At 37.4% G+C, this 19,888-nt stretch overlaps 1 protein-coding gene across 2 annotated transcripts in view; it reads left to right on the forward strand.

Moving 5' to 3' along the window:
* Positions 1-34: 34 nt before the first annotated feature.
* ATM (ATM serine/threonine kinase) overlaps positions 35-19,888 on the forward strand; it is a 59,841-nt gene continuing 39,987 nt past the window's right edge. Inside the window, exons 1-27 of one of the 2 annotated variants that reach the window (XM_033051876.1) lie at positions 35-113; positions 1,777-1,877; positions 1,963-2,075; positions 3,319-3,464; positions 3,877-4,041; positions 4,481-4,646; positions 4,919-5,157; positions 5,928-6,091; positions 6,328-6,497; positions 7,056-7,427; positions 7,964-8,158; positions 8,488-8,583; positions 9,069-9,294; positions 9,423-9,554; positions 10,259-10,384; positions 10,506-10,595; positions 11,542-11,710; positions 12,353-12,552; positions 13,089-13,171; positions 13,260-13,418; positions 13,869-13,944; positions 14,083-14,213; positions 14,580-14,700; positions 15,782-15,958; positions 16,699-16,868; positions 17,184-17,430; positions 18,011-18,129. In XM_033051876.1, coding sequence (XP_032907767.1) covers positions 1,806-1,877; positions 1,963-2,075; positions 3,319-3,464; positions 3,877-4,041; positions 4,481-4,646; positions 4,919-5,157; positions 5,928-6,091; positions 6,328-6,497; positions 7,056-7,427; positions 7,964-8,158; positions 8,488-8,583; positions 9,069-9,294; positions 9,423-9,554; positions 10,259-10,384; positions 10,506-10,595; positions 11,542-11,710; positions 12,353-12,552; positions 13,089-13,171; positions 13,260-13,418; positions 13,869-13,944; positions 14,083-14,213; positions 14,580-14,700; positions 15,782-15,958; positions 16,699-16,868; positions 17,184-17,430; positions 18,011-18,129 — 4,124 coding nt within the window. In that variant the 5' untranslated portion in view covers positions 35-113; positions 1,777-1,805. The remainder of the gene's footprint in view (positions 114-1,776; positions 1,878-1,962; positions 2,076-3,318; positions 3,465-3,876; positions 4,042-4,480; positions 4,647-4,918; positions 5,158-5,927; positions 6,092-6,327; positions 6,498-7,055; positions 7,428-7,963; positions 8,159-8,487; positions 8,584-9,068; positions 9,295-9,422; positions 9,555-10,258; positions 10,385-10,505; positions 10,596-11,541; positions 11,711-12,352; positions 12,553-13,088; positions 13,172-13,259; positions 13,419-13,868; positions 13,945-14,082; positions 14,214-14,579; positions 14,701-15,781; positions 15,959-16,698; positions 16,869-17,183; positions 17,431-18,010; positions 18,130-19,888) is intronic. The other variant, XM_033051877.1, reaches the window with a different exon arrangement.

Consider the following 19,888-nt stretch of genomic DNA (forward strand, 5'->3'; position numbering starts at 1 on the left):
CGGAACCCGCTGCGGCCGCTCATCCGCTTCCAGGTCCGCCCGCCCCGCTGCTTCCACGCGTGAGCCCCGCTCCCGGCGGCGGAGGGGAGCGGGGCTGCGTGCGCCCGGCCGAGGTGAGGGGCCGGGCCGGGCCCGGGTGCGGCCGCGGGTGCTGAGGGGCGGCTCGCGGGCTGCGGGGAGCGGTGGCGGCCCGGGGTTGCCGGGGGCCGGAGCTGCTGCTCGGCGCTGTGTCCGCCTGTGCCGGGCACCTCGCAGCACCTCAGCCAGCTGCTCTGGGCTATTCGTGGTGTTCGGTGCGCCTGCCTTCCCCTGAGTCATTAGTGTAGCGGGTGAAAGTGCTGTCATGTGGTACTTGGAAAAAATGTGTAATCAGTTAGAGAAGTATGTGGATTCATTGTTGGGAATTTTTCACTGCCGCTGTTGCGGCTGTTGAAATACCAATAAGTACAAACGAGAGGATTGCTTTCTTGAGTGCTCAGGCCCTACAGCAGACGACCCCTGTTGCTACAGTTTTGGATCAAGCACTTCAGAAACCACTGGTGTTTGAAAAGTTTCTTTCCGTTTCGTTTCCAGCACAAGCAGCAAGTCTGCTGGGTTGGGATTTTTTTGTTCCAGTGCCCAGCCAGCAGAGGGACAGAGTGGTTGAGCGGCACAGGCTCCCCAGGGAAGAGCTCACAGCACCAGCCTGCCAGAGTGCGAGAGCTGTTCCGACAACACTTTCAGCCACATGGTGTAATTCTTGTGTCCTGCACAGGGCCAGGATTTACACTTAGGGGATCCTTGTGTGTCCCTTTCAACTCAGGATATTCCATGGTTCTTGAAGTTAGTAAAGGAACACTTAATTTAAATAAGTGCAGTTGTAAAGTATAGGCAGCCTTCACACTTGAAATGTTTTCTTTTTCGTACACATCCACCAGTCTCCAAATCTCTGATCATACTTAGTCCCAGCCTGATCTTGATTGAAGCCAAAGGAAATAGTTTTATTTATTTAAATGGCTATTTTTATATTCTCATGTAAACACTCAAGACGCAGTGCTGTGCATCATGAATGCCTGTAACACCTTGCTTATTACAGCAACACCATATGTTTGGAGTTACTTCCACCTTATGTGATCTGTCCTTTCCTAACAGGTTTCTTCTTGGGTCTGCTTTAAAAGTAGAAGCGAGGAAGTTAAATAGAACAACATGGTTTTGATCTGCAGCATCACAATTTTATGTAATGTAAAGTCTAGCTAATTCCAACCTCTGTTGGAGAAGAAGTTGTTTTTTTCATATGGCTGATATTTAATCATCCTTTGACATGTTGAGTCCTTGGGGATTTGTCAATAGATAGTGCACACCTATGAAAGTGTGCAGTGTGAGAGACCATTTTCCAAGTGCTACCTTCTGGCAGCATCAGGTTAAGAGAGCTACTGAAAGTTAGTACTGCTTGCCAGAATGTATTTAGCTCTGTCATTCTTACTATAATTGCACTCCCAATTGTCTGCCCAACTCTACTCAGTTAGCACCCATAGAAAGGGAGGCAGTTAATTATGTGAAGGGGTTTTCTGCAGTTGTTCTGTGACTGTTGTCTGTGGGAGCAGATCATATTCTTGACATAAAATTGCTTCAGTTTTGCAACCAATAAGACTGACCCAGCCACAAATGAGCTTTTCAGTGAAATGTTGAACGTCATGGTTCTGTTTGATACTGGACTTTCAGCATGCTGCAATCTCATTTGTTTTGCTTGGCTATGTGTTCAATAATTACTGTTTTATCCATTTCTTCTGTGTGCAGATATAAATTACCCTTCTTTAAACTGGACCATGAATTTTGCATTGCATGATCTCCTCGATTGTTGTCGTCGCCTTGAAAATGAGAAAGCTGTGGAGCGAAGGGTAAGAAGTTTTCTTTTGGGCAGTGTACCTCAAATAGCAATGAAGGGAATTGTAAAAGATTATTCTTCTTGTAATGTGTTTTCAGAAGGAAATTGAAAATTTCAAGCGACTTCTCCGTGATTCTGAAATAGTTCTCCAGCTGGACCGGAATTCTGATTCTAAACAAGGAAAGCAACTCAACTGGGATGCTGTATTTAGGTAGTTTCTTGGTTTTGTTTGTGAATGGTCACAATTTTCTTAAAGGGGACATAATTCTTTTGTTTGTTAGGCCTATTTTAATGCATATCTTTCTGTACGTTGATTTAGATTTCTTTTCAGCATATAAACGAATAATTACTTACCTTAAAGGTAATTTCCTTCTCCAAAGGAAGTAAGTTTAAAATGGCCAAAAGCGCCACACTTACCACTTACAGAAAACTGGTAGGAAACTCATCATTAATTGGGTAGATGCTTTTCCTTTCAAAAATAGTAGTTACTTTCTTTTATGGAAAATTATTCTTTGCCTCTGATTTTCGATGTATAGCTCTTATGTGGATTATAGGTACCTTTGTTAAAGTTTCTTGTGTTGCTGAATTCCTCAAGACACAGTAGAAGGACTGTGGCATGTTTTTAGAGGCCAATCTTTGGTACAATCTGCTTTAGGTGTACTGTGAGATTGGACTGAGCCTGAATGTGATAAGTTCTTATAGCAGCTTCAAACTGTTAAATTTCATGGTAAAAGTCCATGTGAATTATTGCTTTTCATTGAATGGTGTCCTGTCAGCTTTTCACTATGTTTTTTAATTGGACAACATTGGAATAGTTTTTGTTTCACAGGTGTGCCAAAAGTTTCATAAGAAGGACTTGATAAATTTTATATGTTGCTTTAGAGACAGTTGCTTTGCATATTAGAAATACACAGGAGGAATACAAAAATAGAGCCTCTAAACTGAATTCAAATAATAGACCAGAAAATCTATAGCAATTAAAGTGACAAATACAGTGAAAAGTTTTATTTATAAATAGATCTAAAATATAATCAGTATATTAACTTTGAATCATAACGAAATGGGACTTGAAGGCTTTCCCAACAGAAGAAATTATAAGTACTTCTTATTCTTTTGTTTTATAATGTTGCAGCATAAATAAAAGATTTAGCAATCCTTTTTGTCCTAATTATAAGTTGTATGTTTAGCATTTTTCAAAGTTTAAAGGAAAATTTGGTTCCTACTCCAAGTTGCTTCTGGGTTATCTTTAAAACTTGCATGTCCTTTTATAGATGGTTTTCATCATGCTTGGACTGTAGTATATTTGTTTTATATTTGTAGTATATTGGTTTTAGTCTTTAATAATTAGAATTGTGAGAAGAACAGGAACTGACATTTTAGCTAAAACATAATTTTCCTTTTTTACTTCAATTATAAATGAGCAGATCCCTGGTTAATCTCTTTTATTTTTGAAGTGTCTTGCAGAAATATTTCCAGAAAGAGCTTAAAAACCTGCAACAGACAAAACCAAATGCATCAGCTTCAACCCAAACTACCAGACAGAAAAAGATACAAGAATTTGGAAGCTTGGTTAAATATTTCATCAGATGTGCTAATAAACGTCAGTAATACACATTATCATATAGATACTGGTTTGGTGTGATACTTTGCTGTCAACTTTGAATTTTTGCTTAGAAGTTGTTACCACTGTAGGGTTCATCTTATTTGCTTCCAGATATTTGCTATTTAAATATCTTAATGTGAATCAGTCATTTGTGCTCCTTTTCTGCCCTTTTTGATGTTCACAGTGCATTTTTCTAATTACTCAATGTGTCTATAACTGATATATCCTCCCATTGGTAATTAATATTTTAGAAACAGAAAATATTTCCTAATAGAACTGTTTCAGAACTGTAGGTTTGGGGTTTTGTTGTTTTGTTTTTTAATTAAGTAACATTTACAAACAATTCATTATAGATATATTTGGTAGAATTTGAGTTAATTAAATAGTCTCATGTTGTTTCTTCATGTAGGAGGACCCAAGCTGAAATGTCAGGAACTTCTGATTTATGTCATGGAAGTTATAAGAGATCCAACAAGTTGTGCTGCTTATGGTTCTGACTGTAGTAGTATACTCCTAAAGGATATCCTCTCAGTAAGGAAATACTGGTGTGAGATACCCCAGCAGCAATGGTCAGGTAACATTTTTCAACCTTCTTAGAAATGTCTTTTCCTTTTATAGAAGCATGTTTTAGATGCATTCTAGTTTGTTTGATGCCCTGTTGTGTGAGGTCGTAAACAAATAAATCTAGAGGAAGCCAGACTTTAATCCATGAAGTGAAACAAGTTGCCTTTATTAAAGGAGAGGTATATTATTTATGTAAAGGTTACTGTAACCTTTTCTAGTGATTCCGCCTTAATGCTTGCTTATAACTCTTGGGGTACAATAGAGAAGTCAGTTTTTTTATTTATAAAATTAGAGACTTGTTGAAAGGAAGAACTGGATTCCAGCTGTTGACCATAGAGTGGTGGTCTCTGTATCTTTAATGCAATATTTTGTGTCAAGATTTTTTAAGGTAATCCTCTGTATTATATATGTTTATACTTACCTGTATTTTCTTTTTAATACATTTGCAGAGTTGCTGACCCTATATTGCCATTTATACCTCAAACCTTCTGGGAACATTAATAGAGTCTTAGTGGCTAGGATAATTCACACGCTTACAAGAGGATACTGCTTCCAAACTGATGGGTTGTGTTCTGACATGCTTGTCTTCTTTTCAAAAGCAATGCAGTCTGCAAGGTATGTTGCAAGTGCTGCTTTTGAATGCTAGAAAATAATTAATTGTAAGTATTTGGGATTAGACTTGGGTAATAACAGGTAATAATTCTTCAGATATGTTTCCTTCTGTCTTTGAATGTCAATTAAGGAACTTCTCTAAATACTAGTAGCTTCTGCATTTGTTAGGCAGATACTGTTCTGAATGTTGTTACTTGCTAGTGTTTACATTTAAACGATGTTTATGAAAATAAATAATTTATTTTGGAAGTTTGAGTATTAGGTTTGTGTTGCAGGCAGGAGAAGAATACTGCAGGCCTGGATGATATTGTTGGAGCAATGAATATCTTCTGCAACAAGTTTGCTGACGACTGTCGCATACGGATTTGCAAAGTAGGGGAAGAAATTCTGCCTACGGTGCTTTACATTTGGACTCAGTATAGACCAAAGCATTCCCTGAAAGCATCAATAATTGAGTTATTTCGTCTCCAAGTTCATATTCATCATCCAAAGGGTGCAAAAACTCAGGGAAGAGGTACAATAAAAAACTTCTTTTTTTTTTTTCATTGCTGCATGTGATTGTTTAAGTTATTGAGTTATCAGCTCCGAATTTTGATACTGAGTCTTGGAAACATTAATGATAGTGATTATTCGTCAGTAGTTTTATGCTGTGGGTTAATATTGAGTGAAAGTGTAAAGGAGTTTTCAAATTGTATCTACTATGAGCATATAAATTGTGTTGAAGTCCTTTAAAGGTTGGGACATCTTTTCAAAAGGCAGTTTTAATTGCTAAATGAAAATACAAAGTCTTTGGGGAAGGGAAATAATAATTTAGATTGGGTTTAGTTTGCCACATGTCTTGGTGTTTTACCAGGTCTATTTAAAACCAGAAATCACTATTGCCAGTTAAGCCTGACTTACATTATAAAACTACTCAGATAATATAACTCAGTAATTATGTTTGTTTGTCATGGCCTGTTTTAGTTCTGGCATAATTTTTCTTTATACTTTGTGCAAATCTCTTCATTACCTTTAAATGCATTGTTTCCAGTTAGATGAATAATTGTGTATTAGAAACTTAATTCCTACCCTAAATCCTTCTATATGCTGATTAAGTTCTCTCTTAACTTTTCCCCTTTTTACTTTCTTCATTTTCCATTATAGAATTTGCTTTTCAGGCCTGCACATGGTGAACTTTGTGTGCCTTACTCAGATTTTGGCTGTATTTTGCATTTTCTGGGTAGGTTTACATATTGTATCAAGTGGATGATACATGCTATCTTTTAATTGTTTTTGCATGTGCAGGTGCATATGACTTAACAAAGTGGCAAAGCATCTTACATAACCTATATGATCTGCTGGTGAATGAAATAAATCTCATCAGTAGCAGAGGGAAGTATTCTTCAGGCTCACGTAATATTGCTGTAAAGGAAAATTTAATTGAGTTAATGGCTGACATTTGTCATCAGGTAACATTTTTATTTGAATATAAGATTGACTGTATAATTACTGAGCTGTATGCTTTGCTGAAGTATTCATACTTTTGTCTGTGTTCTGTTGTGTTTTGTTAATTCTGTACAGTTTAGAAATGTATTACACTGTATTTCACTAGTGTTTCTTGTTAGGCTTTAAGCATTTCAGTCTTTTTGTGAATACTGCTGCTTTTTTAAAAATGCACATACTTTTTAATTTCTCTTTGTTAAAGGTTTTTACAGAGGGTACCAAAGTCCTTGAAATTACCCAGTCGTATGCTGTTTCAGAAAGAGAGTCTGGTGAGGACACGGCGCCAAACAAGCGCAGGAGGATTGAGCTGAGCTGGGGGGTCATTCGAGACAACCTGCAAAGATCCCAGAAGGATTTTGATGTCATACCTTGGTAATAACTTCTTTGCATGAAACAAGTATCACTCTAGACATCTTTTTACTTTTAACATTCTCCTGAATATGTTATGCATTTAAGATGGGTGTCTGGACATACTGTAATTATACATATTTAAGCAGTCAGATTGTCAGAGCATTTGGAAAGTCACTTTAAGCTGGCTGTCATATTACAGTAAGTATTAAGAGTTTGGCCATTTTGAGCTAGTTCACACAGTTTTCTATAATACCTGTCCTGAATACTGTTCCAAGGCCTGACTTCTTATCTTGGACCTTGATTGAGGGGTATTTTGTTTGCCATGAGGGACCTCTGAACTGTAAGATACTTTTCGTGATAGTTAGGGTAGATGAGCAGTCTTTATAGGTGAAAATGGTAGAAATACTGAATCTATAACTTTTGATAGTAAACAAATCAGCTCAGCTGATTTCCAACTATACTGGAAAGTATAAATGAGAAATGGCAATGAAAGAAGGCTTTGTTTGTTTGTTCACTTACTTCTGAAAATGCAAATTTCTGTATGTTTGGTATTAATTGCTTCACTTTGTGTTTTTCAAGGTTACAGATTACAAGTCAGCTAATATCCAAGTATCCCATGAGTCTTCCTAACAGTGAGCTGCCTGCCTTACTCAATGTCCTTCACCAGTTACTGCCTCAGCAGCGCCGAGGAGAAAGAACCCCATACGTGCTGAAGTGTCTCACAGAGGTAGCTTTGTGTCAAAGCCAGAAAACTGATTTGAAAAACACCCACAAGTTGGAGCTCCAGAGAACCTGGGCAAAGATCTGGACTCTTACCATTCGCAGTGTAAGCCTTCAGCAAATTGAAGTGGAGAGCTTTGGGTTGCTTGGAGCTATGATTCAAGGGAACCTTGTTGTAACAGATAAAGAACTCTGGAAGATATTTTCGGGACCTGCGTGCAAACCTTCAAGGTAAAATGGAACCAAGGATAATGTCTTGTGTCTGATTCACACTCCTCTTTACTGTGCAACCAAAACCACTGTGTTACTCAATATTATTGTTGTTGTGACTGTATTTCTATTTAAGAACTGCACACATTAGTGTTCAAAGCATTTGAAATTATCATAAATACATAATAAGACTGAAAGCAGAGGCAGAAGAGGCAAGCATCTTCATATTTAGAACATACTAAAATTTCAAATGGACCAAAAAATTTAAAGATCTGACTGACAGATGTTGATATTTTTGAAGTTAAGAAGTATGTTTTCTTCTGAATTTTTCTTCTGAAATAAATACTCTGACTTAGCCTTTAAGAGAGGTGGGAAATGTCTGTAATAGCCAAGAAGAAGGAAAATGCAAAGATTTTCATGGAGTTGACCAGTATGCACGTTTGTTAACTTGCTTATGTACTTGATGCTTCCCGTGCATGCAGAAATACTGACTTTGCTTTAGAGTGCTGATCAACAAATACTGGTTTCTCACAAACCTTGTTCCATTTTTGTTGCAGTTCTGCTGTATGTTGTTTATCGTTAGTGATGTCTACCTATTCAGTGCCAGAAAATTTGGACATAGGAATGGAACAGAATAGTTCTGAAAGAAATCTGGGTTCTGTGTTAAGGGAGGCAATAATGAAATGGCTCCTGTCCAGCTATTTGGAGGAAGAAATGGAAGAATGTGCAGAGTTGCCTCCTGTGCTCTGCAGGTAAAGTTTTTGTGGTATTATTTTACATGTAAGCTTACCCTGTAACACAAAACATTCTGCAGGGAGAAATGTATTATATTAGTGCAGAATTCTGTTATATTGAAACTTAAGCAGAGTCTGTAGCTTCCTGTAGAATGTCATTCTGGGCATGTAGTTTGGTTGTCTGTCCGTATCATAGCAGATATGTGACCTATGCATTAAAAATCTTCAGCGACAACTTAAATTTCTTTGAAGATACACTGTTAATGTGGTTAATGTTTGAGTGTGCTGCAGGAATCCCAAGAGCTTGTCTGACTGCAAGAAAATATGAAAATACTTTCTTTTTACAGTGATTTTCCTCATCTTGTATTACAAAACATTCTTGTGAGCCTTACAATGAAGAACTGCAGAGCCTCCATGGTCTTTTTCCAAAATGATGCTAAATGGTATGTTTTAAAATTAATTGTTATAGGTACTTAAGCTAGGAATGCTGCTGCATCTTTCACCAATGCTTTGGACTATATCCAGTTTCCTTTTAATAAAACTGAAATGTGTCTAGCTGATGCAAGATAAGACTTAGCTACTAGAAGTTAAAAATACTAGTTTTGGGAGCTTTGTGGATTTCTGCTTCAACTGTGTCAAGCACACAGAGGTCAGGGACCCTAACACAAAGCTGATGCTGCTCCATAACTGCAGAAGAAGGTATGATCTGTGTGCAGGCTCCAAGTTTCCTTACAGATCAGTGAGAGCTAAAATGATGTTGTCCATTCCACAGTAAAGTCATGTCAGAAAGGTCAATCAGGGTTTGGAAGCACAAAAAGATAAAATATTTTATTTTGCTTTTGTATATTTCCTGTATTTAAATGATAGTATTTAAGAATTGTAAATTATATACTCGCTGCTACAGTAAAAATTGTGTCTCTTCTTCAAGTGAGCAACATGTGCAAGTGGAAGAAGGAAACAATTTTTCTGATGTTGAGGAGCTGTACCTGCAGACTACATTTGATGAAATGGATATTTTCACTAACTTTGCAGCAAAGGCTGCAGATAAAAATGTGACTGGTTCAAGACTTGCTATCAACCAAAATCTTAGGGAAACACTGGAGAACTGCCTTTTAGCAATGTCAGAAAAGCTTTTAAGCACTTGCGGTCCTACGGTAAGTTAGAAGTTGCTGTTACATCCTTACATTTGTGCTCCCAAACAATCTTTTTTCAAGGCAAAGTCTATGGATTCTGTATTTTGTGATGCTCAACTGCTGGTATTTATACTGTCTATTTGATTTAGTCTAAGGTTGTAACTGCTGAGCACCTTGTCCGATGTGTCAGTCTCTTGGTTGGTGTTCTGGGTTGCTACTGCTACACTGGTATTTTTAAAGAGGAGGATGCCTGTGAGTCAGCATTGTTCCAGAATGCTAAGGTAAGCAATAATGCATTCGGCACCTATTAAAAATTAAATAAAGCCTTGAATTTAAGTTAATTCATAAAATTTTGTTCGTATTGACACATTTTCAGAGCACAGGTATCTCCTCAGAAAAAGGCAGCTTAGAGAGGTTTAAATGTGTTACTGCTGTTGAAAGAGAGGAGTCACTGAAATTCTGTCAGTACACTAATGCATGAGTTTTGCACTGGAGATTATTCAAAATACTGATTCATTTCTGAGTCACACCTTTCAAAAAAATGGAAGTAATGGACATATAGACAAAGGACTAATTAGAGGATAACAAGTCCTTTCATTTATAGGTCTTTTATTCAGGAATTTAAGATAATTTGATGGTTCAAACCAGTATGAAGACAACTATTGCTGTTATTTTTATTGTTAGTACTATCTGAGGTTGTTCCTTGCTTAAATACAGAAACCCAAAACTTGCACTTTATGGAGACATTCTGTATTTTTCTTTTGTGATGAAAATACTAGTGTTTCAAGCACATCTAAGCCATGGTTTTGTCACTTCTTGAGCAAAATGAGCACAACAAAAATCACAGAAAAAAATGTGGATTCACTGATGCACAGTACGGATATCAAAACTGTATGAATAAGAACCATTTGTGTGGGTACTGGGTAGGTGCCAATGTATAAGGGCATTTCACTGAGGTTTTTTAACCATGTTTTATTTTTACTAGTCTCTCATTCATTATGCCGGCGAAAGCATTTCCCAGTCTAAAAACAAACTAAATGAAGAAACACACATCCACACACTGAGGACTTTGATAATGCAGTGTACGAAATGTTTGTGCAATTGTACCAAGGTAAAGTTTATAAAGGACATTAAATTTATTTCTTCATTAATGAGATCAGCAAATTGAGTATCCTACCTTTAATTCCTGAAAAAAATTAATTTACCTATCTGTACATCTTGCTTCCTTACAGAACAGTGCTAATAAGATGCTGTCTAATATATTCCTGCGTTTGTTAACATCAAAATTTATGAATGATCTGATAGATATTTGCAAGAATCTGGTAAGTACATTCTTCCTGTTTCTGAATGCAGTGCTCTTCTGTGAGAGGGTTGTTTTTACAGCACTATGATCTGGAAGCAAACCAAATGAGACACATATTACTGAAAGATATAAATTGGAATACATTGAGTATTGTAGAGAATTCCTATTCAGATATATTTCTGCTTGGCATTTGAACACAGGTTAAAAGAAGAGCAGATGGATAACATTTGATCAAGGTTAGCATGCCAGCTCACATCAAAAAACAAATTTAAGCTGGTTTTCATGTTTTCTTTCACTTTCTTACAGTAGAAGTATATGCAAAATAATTCTATATCACATGACAGTTAGCATGAATGCACTTGTAAAGGAGCATGGTTTTTTGTGTTTATTATGTGGGAATTAAATTCAGCTGTAAATTACTCCTTTCTCACTGGGAAAAGTGTAAGTGTGGCACATCACTGTGTTTAGCACAATTCTTAAAACTTGTCTTTGGCACATGGTGCTGTAGTCAGGTCTAGGCAGACAAATTCCTGCTTTTCAGATAAGGGAGAGCTGGGGTTTTTTTCATGTGTTAACTTGCCATCTGGTAGGGAAAGCAGTGATTAGTTTGCCCTCAGAAAGTCACATGCCTCCTTTTCATTTCTCTGTAGTTATGAAGTATGGTGAGAAGTTGGTGAGTCTTACAGAGAGAACTGTTTTTAGAAACTAACGCTGTCCTTGGGAGAATCTAAAACGCAGAAATCAGCGTCTGTCTGAGAAAGCTTCTATCCTGAAGAGAATAGTTCAGATCACATATAGAAAACAGGTTTATCACAAAGGATGAAATTCATCAATTCTGTGTCACTCTTACTGTCTTCACCCGTTCTAGTTCCCTGGAAAACTGCTGTGTCTCTCCTTGTGCGATGTCTGTGATGTTTCTTCTGTCCCTAAATGCAAACTTTAAAAGGATATGGTGTTTTTGTCAGTTGACAGTTACTGGAAAGCCAAGTGTACTGGGAAAAGTGGATCTCAGGAATGATCCTGAGGAGAGTATAATGGAAGTAGATAACCTGGCATCTGATGATTTGTTTGATGATCATTCAGTGACTGACATCAGTGATGCAAATGAAACTGGTGACCTGCAAACTGTTACAGGTCAGTCTTCTCTACCTCCAAAACTACCTCAAAAGCTTGTTTTTGTAAATATCTCTTTGCTTGAAAGATACCAAAATACAAAATTGTGCTGCTTTATTAGTAGTTGAAGCAGATAATGGTTGAACCACATACTTTCTAATAATTTTCATCAGTGTTTTAAAAATGTTAATAAAATGTTCAAGCTAATTTAGAAAGGAGTAGTTCATTTTTAATTTTATAAATCAAATAATGCAAGAAGAGACACTAACTTTTTCAAAGTCAGAAGTTTTGGCAAAGAAAGGACTAGAAAATATGTCTGTAGAGTACTTGTCTCTAATTAGATTGTGCTTAATTTTCTTTAAAATAGTCCTATTTAACTCTTCTCCTTCTCTTGATTAATAATTCTTGACAATATGTCTGGACTTTCAGAGGGACAGGAGCATGAATCTATCTGTTCATTCCTGTTAGGAATTACAAGTATTGATGTTACCTTTTGTTTTAAATTCTTAAAATGCCCTAACTGCTCAATGACAAATGAACATGAAAGCTGCTTGTACTCTATCCTTTTTGAGAACTTACATTAGTTTTGTAAAGGCCTAAAATGTTAGAACCTCTTCTCTTGTCTTTGGAGAAGCATTTCTTACATGAAAATCTTATTTCCAGGTGCTTTGAGCCCACTAGCTGAAGAACAGTTGACGAAGCAGGATTTACTTCTCCTTGAAATTGTGAGGTTCTTATGTATTAGTGTAACTACAGTCCAAGTTCAGACACTGAGCTTCCGAGCCTCTGATATTCGGAGGAGGCTGCTAATGCTGACTGAATGCAGTGTCTTTGACAGTACTAAGCCACTGCATCTGCACATGGTGAGTATGAGGGGTTTTTACAGCAGACCCCCTTCTGTAAATGTACTGTTATCAAATTTGCATAGTCTTCTTGTCTTTCTCCTGTCATCAGTCCCCTGGGAAGTCTTAAAATGGCTACATTTGGTTTTTTTGAAGTGTGTTGTAGTCAGGAAAACAGCAGTTCAAATTTGTAAGCCAGAAAATAAAGAGTTGAGAAAAATACTTATCTTGTCTTTATAATTAATTATTTGTTAAAGAACTAGAAATACTCTCTGTAGTAGAATAATATCTGTGACTTGGTTTACAAAGGAAATATTTTTTACTGCCAGAACTAAAAGTTTGGTGATATGTATTACTGTGTGATGGTGTTTGCGTGAAAAGATGACCAGTCTACACACAATAGCTGATGATAGATGTCTTCCTGCATGGTTTTGTGTAAGACTTCACAAAAAAAATTTCCTATTTTTTCTTTTTGTCTACTTGTTTTCTTAAGTGCTGTTTCCCATTTTGGTTTTATTTGGGGTTTTTTTCTTCCATTTGTGTTTTTTATTCCACAGTACTTGATCCTGTTGAAGGAACTCCCTGCTGAAGGACACCTCTTGCCTGCAGTTGATGTTGATATGCTTCTTAAGCCTCTTTCGTAAGAAAGAAACTATTCAGCATGTTTTACATCTGTTTCAGGAGATTTGGTGGTTTTTTCAAGACTTTTTTTCTTTTTTTCTGTACAGTACTGTGTGTTCTTCGTATCGTCGAGATCAAGAAGTTTGTAAAGTAATCCTAAATAATTTACTCCCTGTAGCAGTAGGATTGGCCCAGTTTGATGAGCATGCTGCTGAAGAGGCAAGGACTGCCAAAGGACAGTTTTTGACAGTTGTTGAAGCCTTTTGGTATGTCATTTAATGCAGGAGTCTGTTGGACATAAAATTTTTGATTTTTAGTTTTTATCTTTGCCGTCAGTAAGAAGACTGTAGTGCTGTTGTGTGTGTTGCTGCTTGTGTGTACTGTAGAATCTATGCATTTAACTTTTCAGATTTTCTGTCATGCTATATTTATAGCAAAAATTAATCTTTAAAGTAGTACTAGTATAATAAACAGTACATTCTTGTATATAAACAAAGACTGATTCTATGCTGAAATGCATCAGTAATTAGAACAAGTGGTAACTTCAGCAACCCAAAAAGAATATTGTTTGCAATTTCCAATAAAAATGTCAAATCCTCCCAAACAAGCCCATGTAGCATGAAACAGTCAATTGTGAGCAGCAGAAACTAACTTGCTAGACTGTTTCTCAAAATGGTGGGCAACTTTTTCCATTAATTGAGTATTCCTTGTTTTAGGCATTTATCTCAAGGAGGGAAATGCACGGCATCAGTAAGAGTGGCCCTTTTAAATTGCATGAAAACCCTGCTTGAGGTAATCCCAGATTTTCTGACATTCATTAGCATACTAAATTTTTATTTAAGATGTACTTAAAAAACAGTGTCTAAAGATCTTTTGCATATTGCAGTATATCTTCCGTACATTTTAAATCACACTATTAACTTCCATCAGGTTGATCCTCATTGCAAGTGGGCAATCCTTCATGTGAAAAATAAAAACCTACCTGTGAGTGATGCTTTCCCACATTTCCTTGCAGACAGTCACCATAAAGTTCGCATTCTTGCTGCAAAGTCAATTACCAGGTGATAATGTAGATATATTTTCTGTTTGTAAGAATAATGCTTAATTTCATTTAACTGGCTGTCACTTCTGCTACTGCATAGCTGCTGCTTTTGATACTTCTGGAACTTCAATCTTGACGGAATATAAAAGCCTACCACATTTTGTTGAAGTGTTCCAACTTTGTCTGCATTTCAGTTATACTGTGAGTGAGAGATTGATATATACAGAGAAACTGCTCTATAAGAAAGTAAAGAAAAATCCATGTATAAGGCAATTAAGACAAAAATAATTATATTCAGAAAATCAGAATCTTATTGATATGGACAACAATTTATATAGTAATTCTGTAGTGTTATGCTAATAATTATTGTTCATTTTTTTGAAAGTTTGTTTCAAGATGTGAAACAGAGAGATTCTTCTGGAATGTCAAGACCTCTTCCCCTGAAGCTCCAGCAAAAGGCTTTTGAGAATGCCTATCTCAGAGTTCAGGAAGGAATGAGCAATCTGGTACCAACATTTAGTCAATAGTTTTCTCTAGTTTTGATCTTTTGAATAAAATTACCTTGAACATGATCATGTTTAGTTTTCTGAAAACATTAATTCTTCTGGACTTCTGGTAATCTGAGCTGGTAAAGAAAGTGATAATCAGGAAATTCCTTTCATACCAAGTCGCTCACAGTTTTGCCCACATTAGAAGTTTGTATATTTGTAAACTGTGTGTTTCAGACTGCTCTCCTGTATCATACTATTAGTTGTTGCAGGTTCAGTGCTGTAACTTAAGAATCAGGAAAATGTAGCCTCGGTAATCTAGAAAATAATAAGGAGCAATGTAAATTGAATTATGTGTTTACACAGCATAAAACCAGATTTGTAAATTTCGGAAATATCATGTTTCCAGTGGTATTAGAGCAGTGGTTTTCACAAAATTGAGATTTGCTTAGGAATTTGAGCTATTCAGAAGAAATTTGAGATTAAGGAAAAGTTATACTTCTGTGCAGTGACTGGAAATAAAACAGTGTGGTGTAGTACTGTGGAATTTCTTTAATTTTTCTTTTACTGTCTTTCACTTTTCCTCCTTTCTTGCTACCATGTTAAGTCATCTACTTCATCTACATTTTCTGTTTTTTCTGTCATGCTGTTACCTACCTGCATGTTATCTCTCTTCCCTTTGTCTGCTGTGTTGTAGCCTGGCCTTGCTGCTGAGGCCTCATCTCTGCCATCTTTTTCATCCCTCTGTACTGTCACCTCCGGCTCTTTGTCATCATCTGGTTTCTGTGTTACTTTGAGTCCTTGTTCTGTCCCCTCAGCTTGGTGGTGTCTGTTAACTTCTCCCCTTTCACTGCAGTTTCTTGTAACTTTTATTTAAACTCATCACTTGTCAGCACAATGCCTTAGTAGGGGGAGAACTGCATTTAAATGGCGAGGCAATTCTTCCCTATATGCTTCAAAGTTTTAAAAAAGGGGACTTGACTTGTTCAGAAGTATTTATGTCAGTGTTCTTAATTTTAAATTATTTATGCTGATATATTAACCAGGAAATTGCTATAACAGAATATTTGCTCAAGGTCTTCATCATTTCTTATTGAAGGTCAGGGGTGATGCAAGCCCTGAAGATCTTTTGGACAAACAGAGTAATGGAAAAGCAGTTTTGCTGATGCTTATAACCATGGTTCTGTGCTGCAGCCCAGTGTGTGAAAAGCAAGCTCTGTTTGCTATTTGCCAGTCTGTGAAAGAGAATGGATTAGAGCCTCACCTTGTGAAAAAGGCAAGTCTGACATTTCATTTGATATTTAGGTTATAAATTAAGGTTAAGATTGGAAGACTACCAGATGTTTTCCTCAGTATCAAAATTCGTTAAATATTGTAAAAGTATGACTAATGAGATACTTACATAACTGAATTAATTTATCTTTGTATTTAGTGACTTACATAGAAAGAATGAAATAATGAAAGGCAATTTTAATGGTAAATCTTTCATGTTCAAAGCACAGATCTGTAAAGACTTTTATGCATTGAATATTGCAGATCTTATTTTAAAAAATCATTCTACCCAGTAAAAGCAAGTTTTCTTGTGTGGAAAATATGTAAAATAAATGCACTGTATTGGAAGATGGTATGTGTCTTGTGGAATTCTATTTTGAAGTTCACAAGAGTGTACTGAAATGATTGCTGTTAATACTTCAGCCTTTCATGCCAATCATTTTTTAAGTGCACTTGTTCTTTTTTGTCCTTTCTTTCTCTTCACTGCTTCCTGTTTTTGCACTCAGTGTGTACCCTGCAAAATGGGTACTGACCCTCCTTTCTTAACTTGTATGGGTTAGTTGTCATTTCTTGATTGCACTCTTCTGAGATATGGCAGCACAAATAATAAAATTCCTTATGTTGAACAGGAGCCGAGTTACACAAATATTCATTAAAAGGCTGGGGGTACACATGGTGGTGTGATATTATCCGTTTGCCATGTACTCTTTATCTGTTTTTGCAATCTTAATTCATGCATTCCAGGTTTTGAAAAAAGTGTCTGACATTTTTGGTTATAAAAGTATAGAAGACTTCATGACATCACATTTAGACTATTTGGTGATGGAGTGGCTGAAAATAAATGACAGTGGATATAGCCTGTCTGCTTTTCCATATGTTCTTCTGAACTATACTAGCCTTGAGGAGTTTTACAGGTAAGTTTGCTATATGTTGAAAGTGTTATTTAGGTTTTATGTACAATTATGACACAGGGTCTCAAATTGCTTAATGTCGTAATGCATCAGGATTTTGATGTGATAAAGTGATGTATTGAGAACTGTTGAAATGTATTCTAAGCATCACATGTATTATATTTATGCAGGTAAGATTTTTTTTTTGTGTAGCAGTGGCTAAACAATGATTTTAAGTTTAGTTATGCAGTAGGGGAATGGTATTTACTATATGATGCTCAAAATTTTTGAAATAAAAGTAATTTAAGGACATTTTGGAAATGTATTTACTACATGTAGGTCTTGTTACAAAGTTTTGGTTCCACACCTGGTGATTAGAAGTCAGTTTGAAGATGTGAAATCACTTGCCAACAAGATTGAAAAAGACTGGAGAGAAGTTCTGGCAGACTGTTTTCCAAAGTTACTTGTCAATATCCTCCCATACTTTGCCTATCAAAGCCATGGAAAGAGTGAAGTAGCAGAGCAAAGAGAAATGGCTTCTAAAGTCTATGACATACTTAAGGATGAAAACTGCTTAGGAAAACAGGTATCCATTTAAAATGTATGAATTGAGTTCTATGGTGTTTAACAGACCAGAAAGAAACACTTGTATATTATGTAAATAGTTCAAATTTATATGTGCAAAAATAGTATTTCAGTAAATTCAAACTAGCCAAGTTTTTACCCCAAGGATTTCAAGGAACTGTTCAATACAAACTTTCAGGCAGAGAGTTGACAAGCATAATTTTTTCATAATGCAATACATTTTTTTGCCATTCATTGTACAAACCCAAGTTTCTCTGTCATATATCTGTCACATTTTCCTCTTAAATTATTTTGTTAATGCTTTATGAGGAACCATCTTCTCCAGAGGCAGACTCTATGTTCAAAACTAGTAGTAAAAGCGAACTTTTTTTTTATATATACTGTAGGAAAGCAGATTGTTCTACCTGTGACTGCCATAGAATAGAGAAACATAACGAGGCTTAATTTATGAATGAATTTTATGTCATGGATGATGGAGCAACTAGAGAATCTAGACAAGAAGTAGGCTTTCTCAGAAGCCAAAGAAATAATTCTCGCTGAAATACTATTTTCTAATTAAAATGCTGTTTTTCTTCTTGTAGCAAATTGATAATTTGTCACATAGTAACTTGCCAGAGATTGTGGTTGAGCTGTTGATGACCTTACATGAACCAGCTGCTACCACAGTGGAGGAAGGGTCTCATCTAAGTAAATATATAAGGTATGTACTTGCAGATTTCCTAAATGCTTAGTGTGTTTGTATAACATCGTGCATTGAAATGTGCCCTTCAGGCATAAGAAGAGGTAAGCTGAGAGCGTTTATTGTTCCTAGTAATGATATATCATAGTCACACCTTCTCAGGTAGTTACAGTAATTTCACGACTATAAGGCGCACCCTTTTGACTAAAATTTTCCCCCAAAACCGGAAGTGCGCCTTATAGTCCGGTGCGCCTTATCTGATGGACAAAGTGGCAAAATTTGCCGAACCGGAAGTGCAAGCCGCGAGGGGAGTGGCTCCACAGCAGGGCTGGGCTGTGAGGGGGAGTGGCCCCGCGGGGCCGTGCCGGGCTGTGAGGGGGAGTGGCCCCACGGGGCCGTGCAGGGCTGTGAGGAGGGAAGGGCCTCGGGGCTGTGAGGAGGGAACAGCCCCACAGGGCTGTGCCTGGCTGTGAGGGGAGAGGTGTCCCGTAGCAGCGTCAGGATGTGAGGGGAGAGGCGCTCCGCGTGGGGGGGCCTACTAGCATCAGCGCGGCCGCCGCGCAGGGTGGGAAAGCCGCTGGAATCAGGGCAGTGGCGGCGCAGGGCAAGCCCGCCGGCATGGGGGCACCTGGAGCACCAGGGAACTCCTGGAGCAGCGGGGCCCTGGGGACGCCGCACGGAGCGGTGGAGGGCATTTTCCAGCCCCGGGGACGCCGCACGGAGCAGCGGCGGGCATTTTCCGGCACTGGGGACACCGCACGGAGTGGCGGATACAGGCAGGCCCGGGGGCCAATGGCTGCCGGGTTGGGGCGGGGCCTTGGCCAGCAACCGCGTGGGGGGAGCTGGGGGCGGAGCCTCGCTAAAAAAAAAAAAAAAAAAAAAAAAAAAGTGCGCCTTATAGTCCGGTGCGCCTTATCTGATCTGCAAAGTTGCAAAATTTGCCACCTCCCGGGGGGTGGCGCCTTATAGTCCGGTGCACCTTATGGTCGTGAAATTACTGTACTCCCCAGGATCAGGAAGGAGAAGCTCTGTAATACTGCAGCTAATGGAAGGAGGGAACAGTGGGCAAGGGAGTGCTGTTGTGTGTTGATGAGCTGGACTGTTGTGGCACTGCCACTTGAGATAAGTTAAAATTTAGATGGACTGCCCTCTGTAAAATTGGTCAGGTTTTAGTCTCTAAATTAAAGTGATTCTTTTAATGGTCTTTAATAGCTAGAAGTCATGGAGAGGTAAAGGGAACTCTCTCTTAGTGATTCTTGCAGTGGCAGCTCTTGTCTTTGTAAGGAGTTTGGTTAAGCAAAGCCAAATAAACAAATTCCTAATTAATAGAAATAGCCTAATGCTATAAATGTCTTCATGTTTATTAGCTTTTAAGTCTTATTTGTTGTCCTAAAATATTCCCTTTTGCACAATAATTTTCCAGATTTTTATGCTCAGATACAAACTTTTTGGAAAACATTGCTTTTGTAAAGTTCTTGAAGAAGATACCTTTATTGTAAAAATAGCAAGTTGAAGGAATCCAAAGCATTTCTCTGAAAATCTGCCAAAAGTTAAATGGCTGAGAATTTAAGAATTCGTTAAAGAATTTTTTTGCAGTGGGTTTATTAACAAACTGTGGTATCTGCTTGTAAACAAAGCTCTTCTTTTTAGGAAGAAAATGGTAAGAGTGATGAAACTTAGATTATGCACTTTCATTACTACCATGATGCATTTATTTTCTTTTTGAGGTCCCAGAAAAACTCACTACCATGTTTTTCCTCAATAAATTGTTCCCACTATT

The sequence above is a fragment of the Catharus ustulatus genome, chromosome 2 (assembly GCF_009819885.2).
Source record: "Catharus ustulatus isolate bCatUst1 chromosome 2, bCatUst1.pri.v2, whole genome shotgun sequence".
Lineage (NCBI taxonomy): Eukaryota > Metazoa > Chordata > Aves > Passeriformes > Turdidae > Catharus > Catharus ustulatus.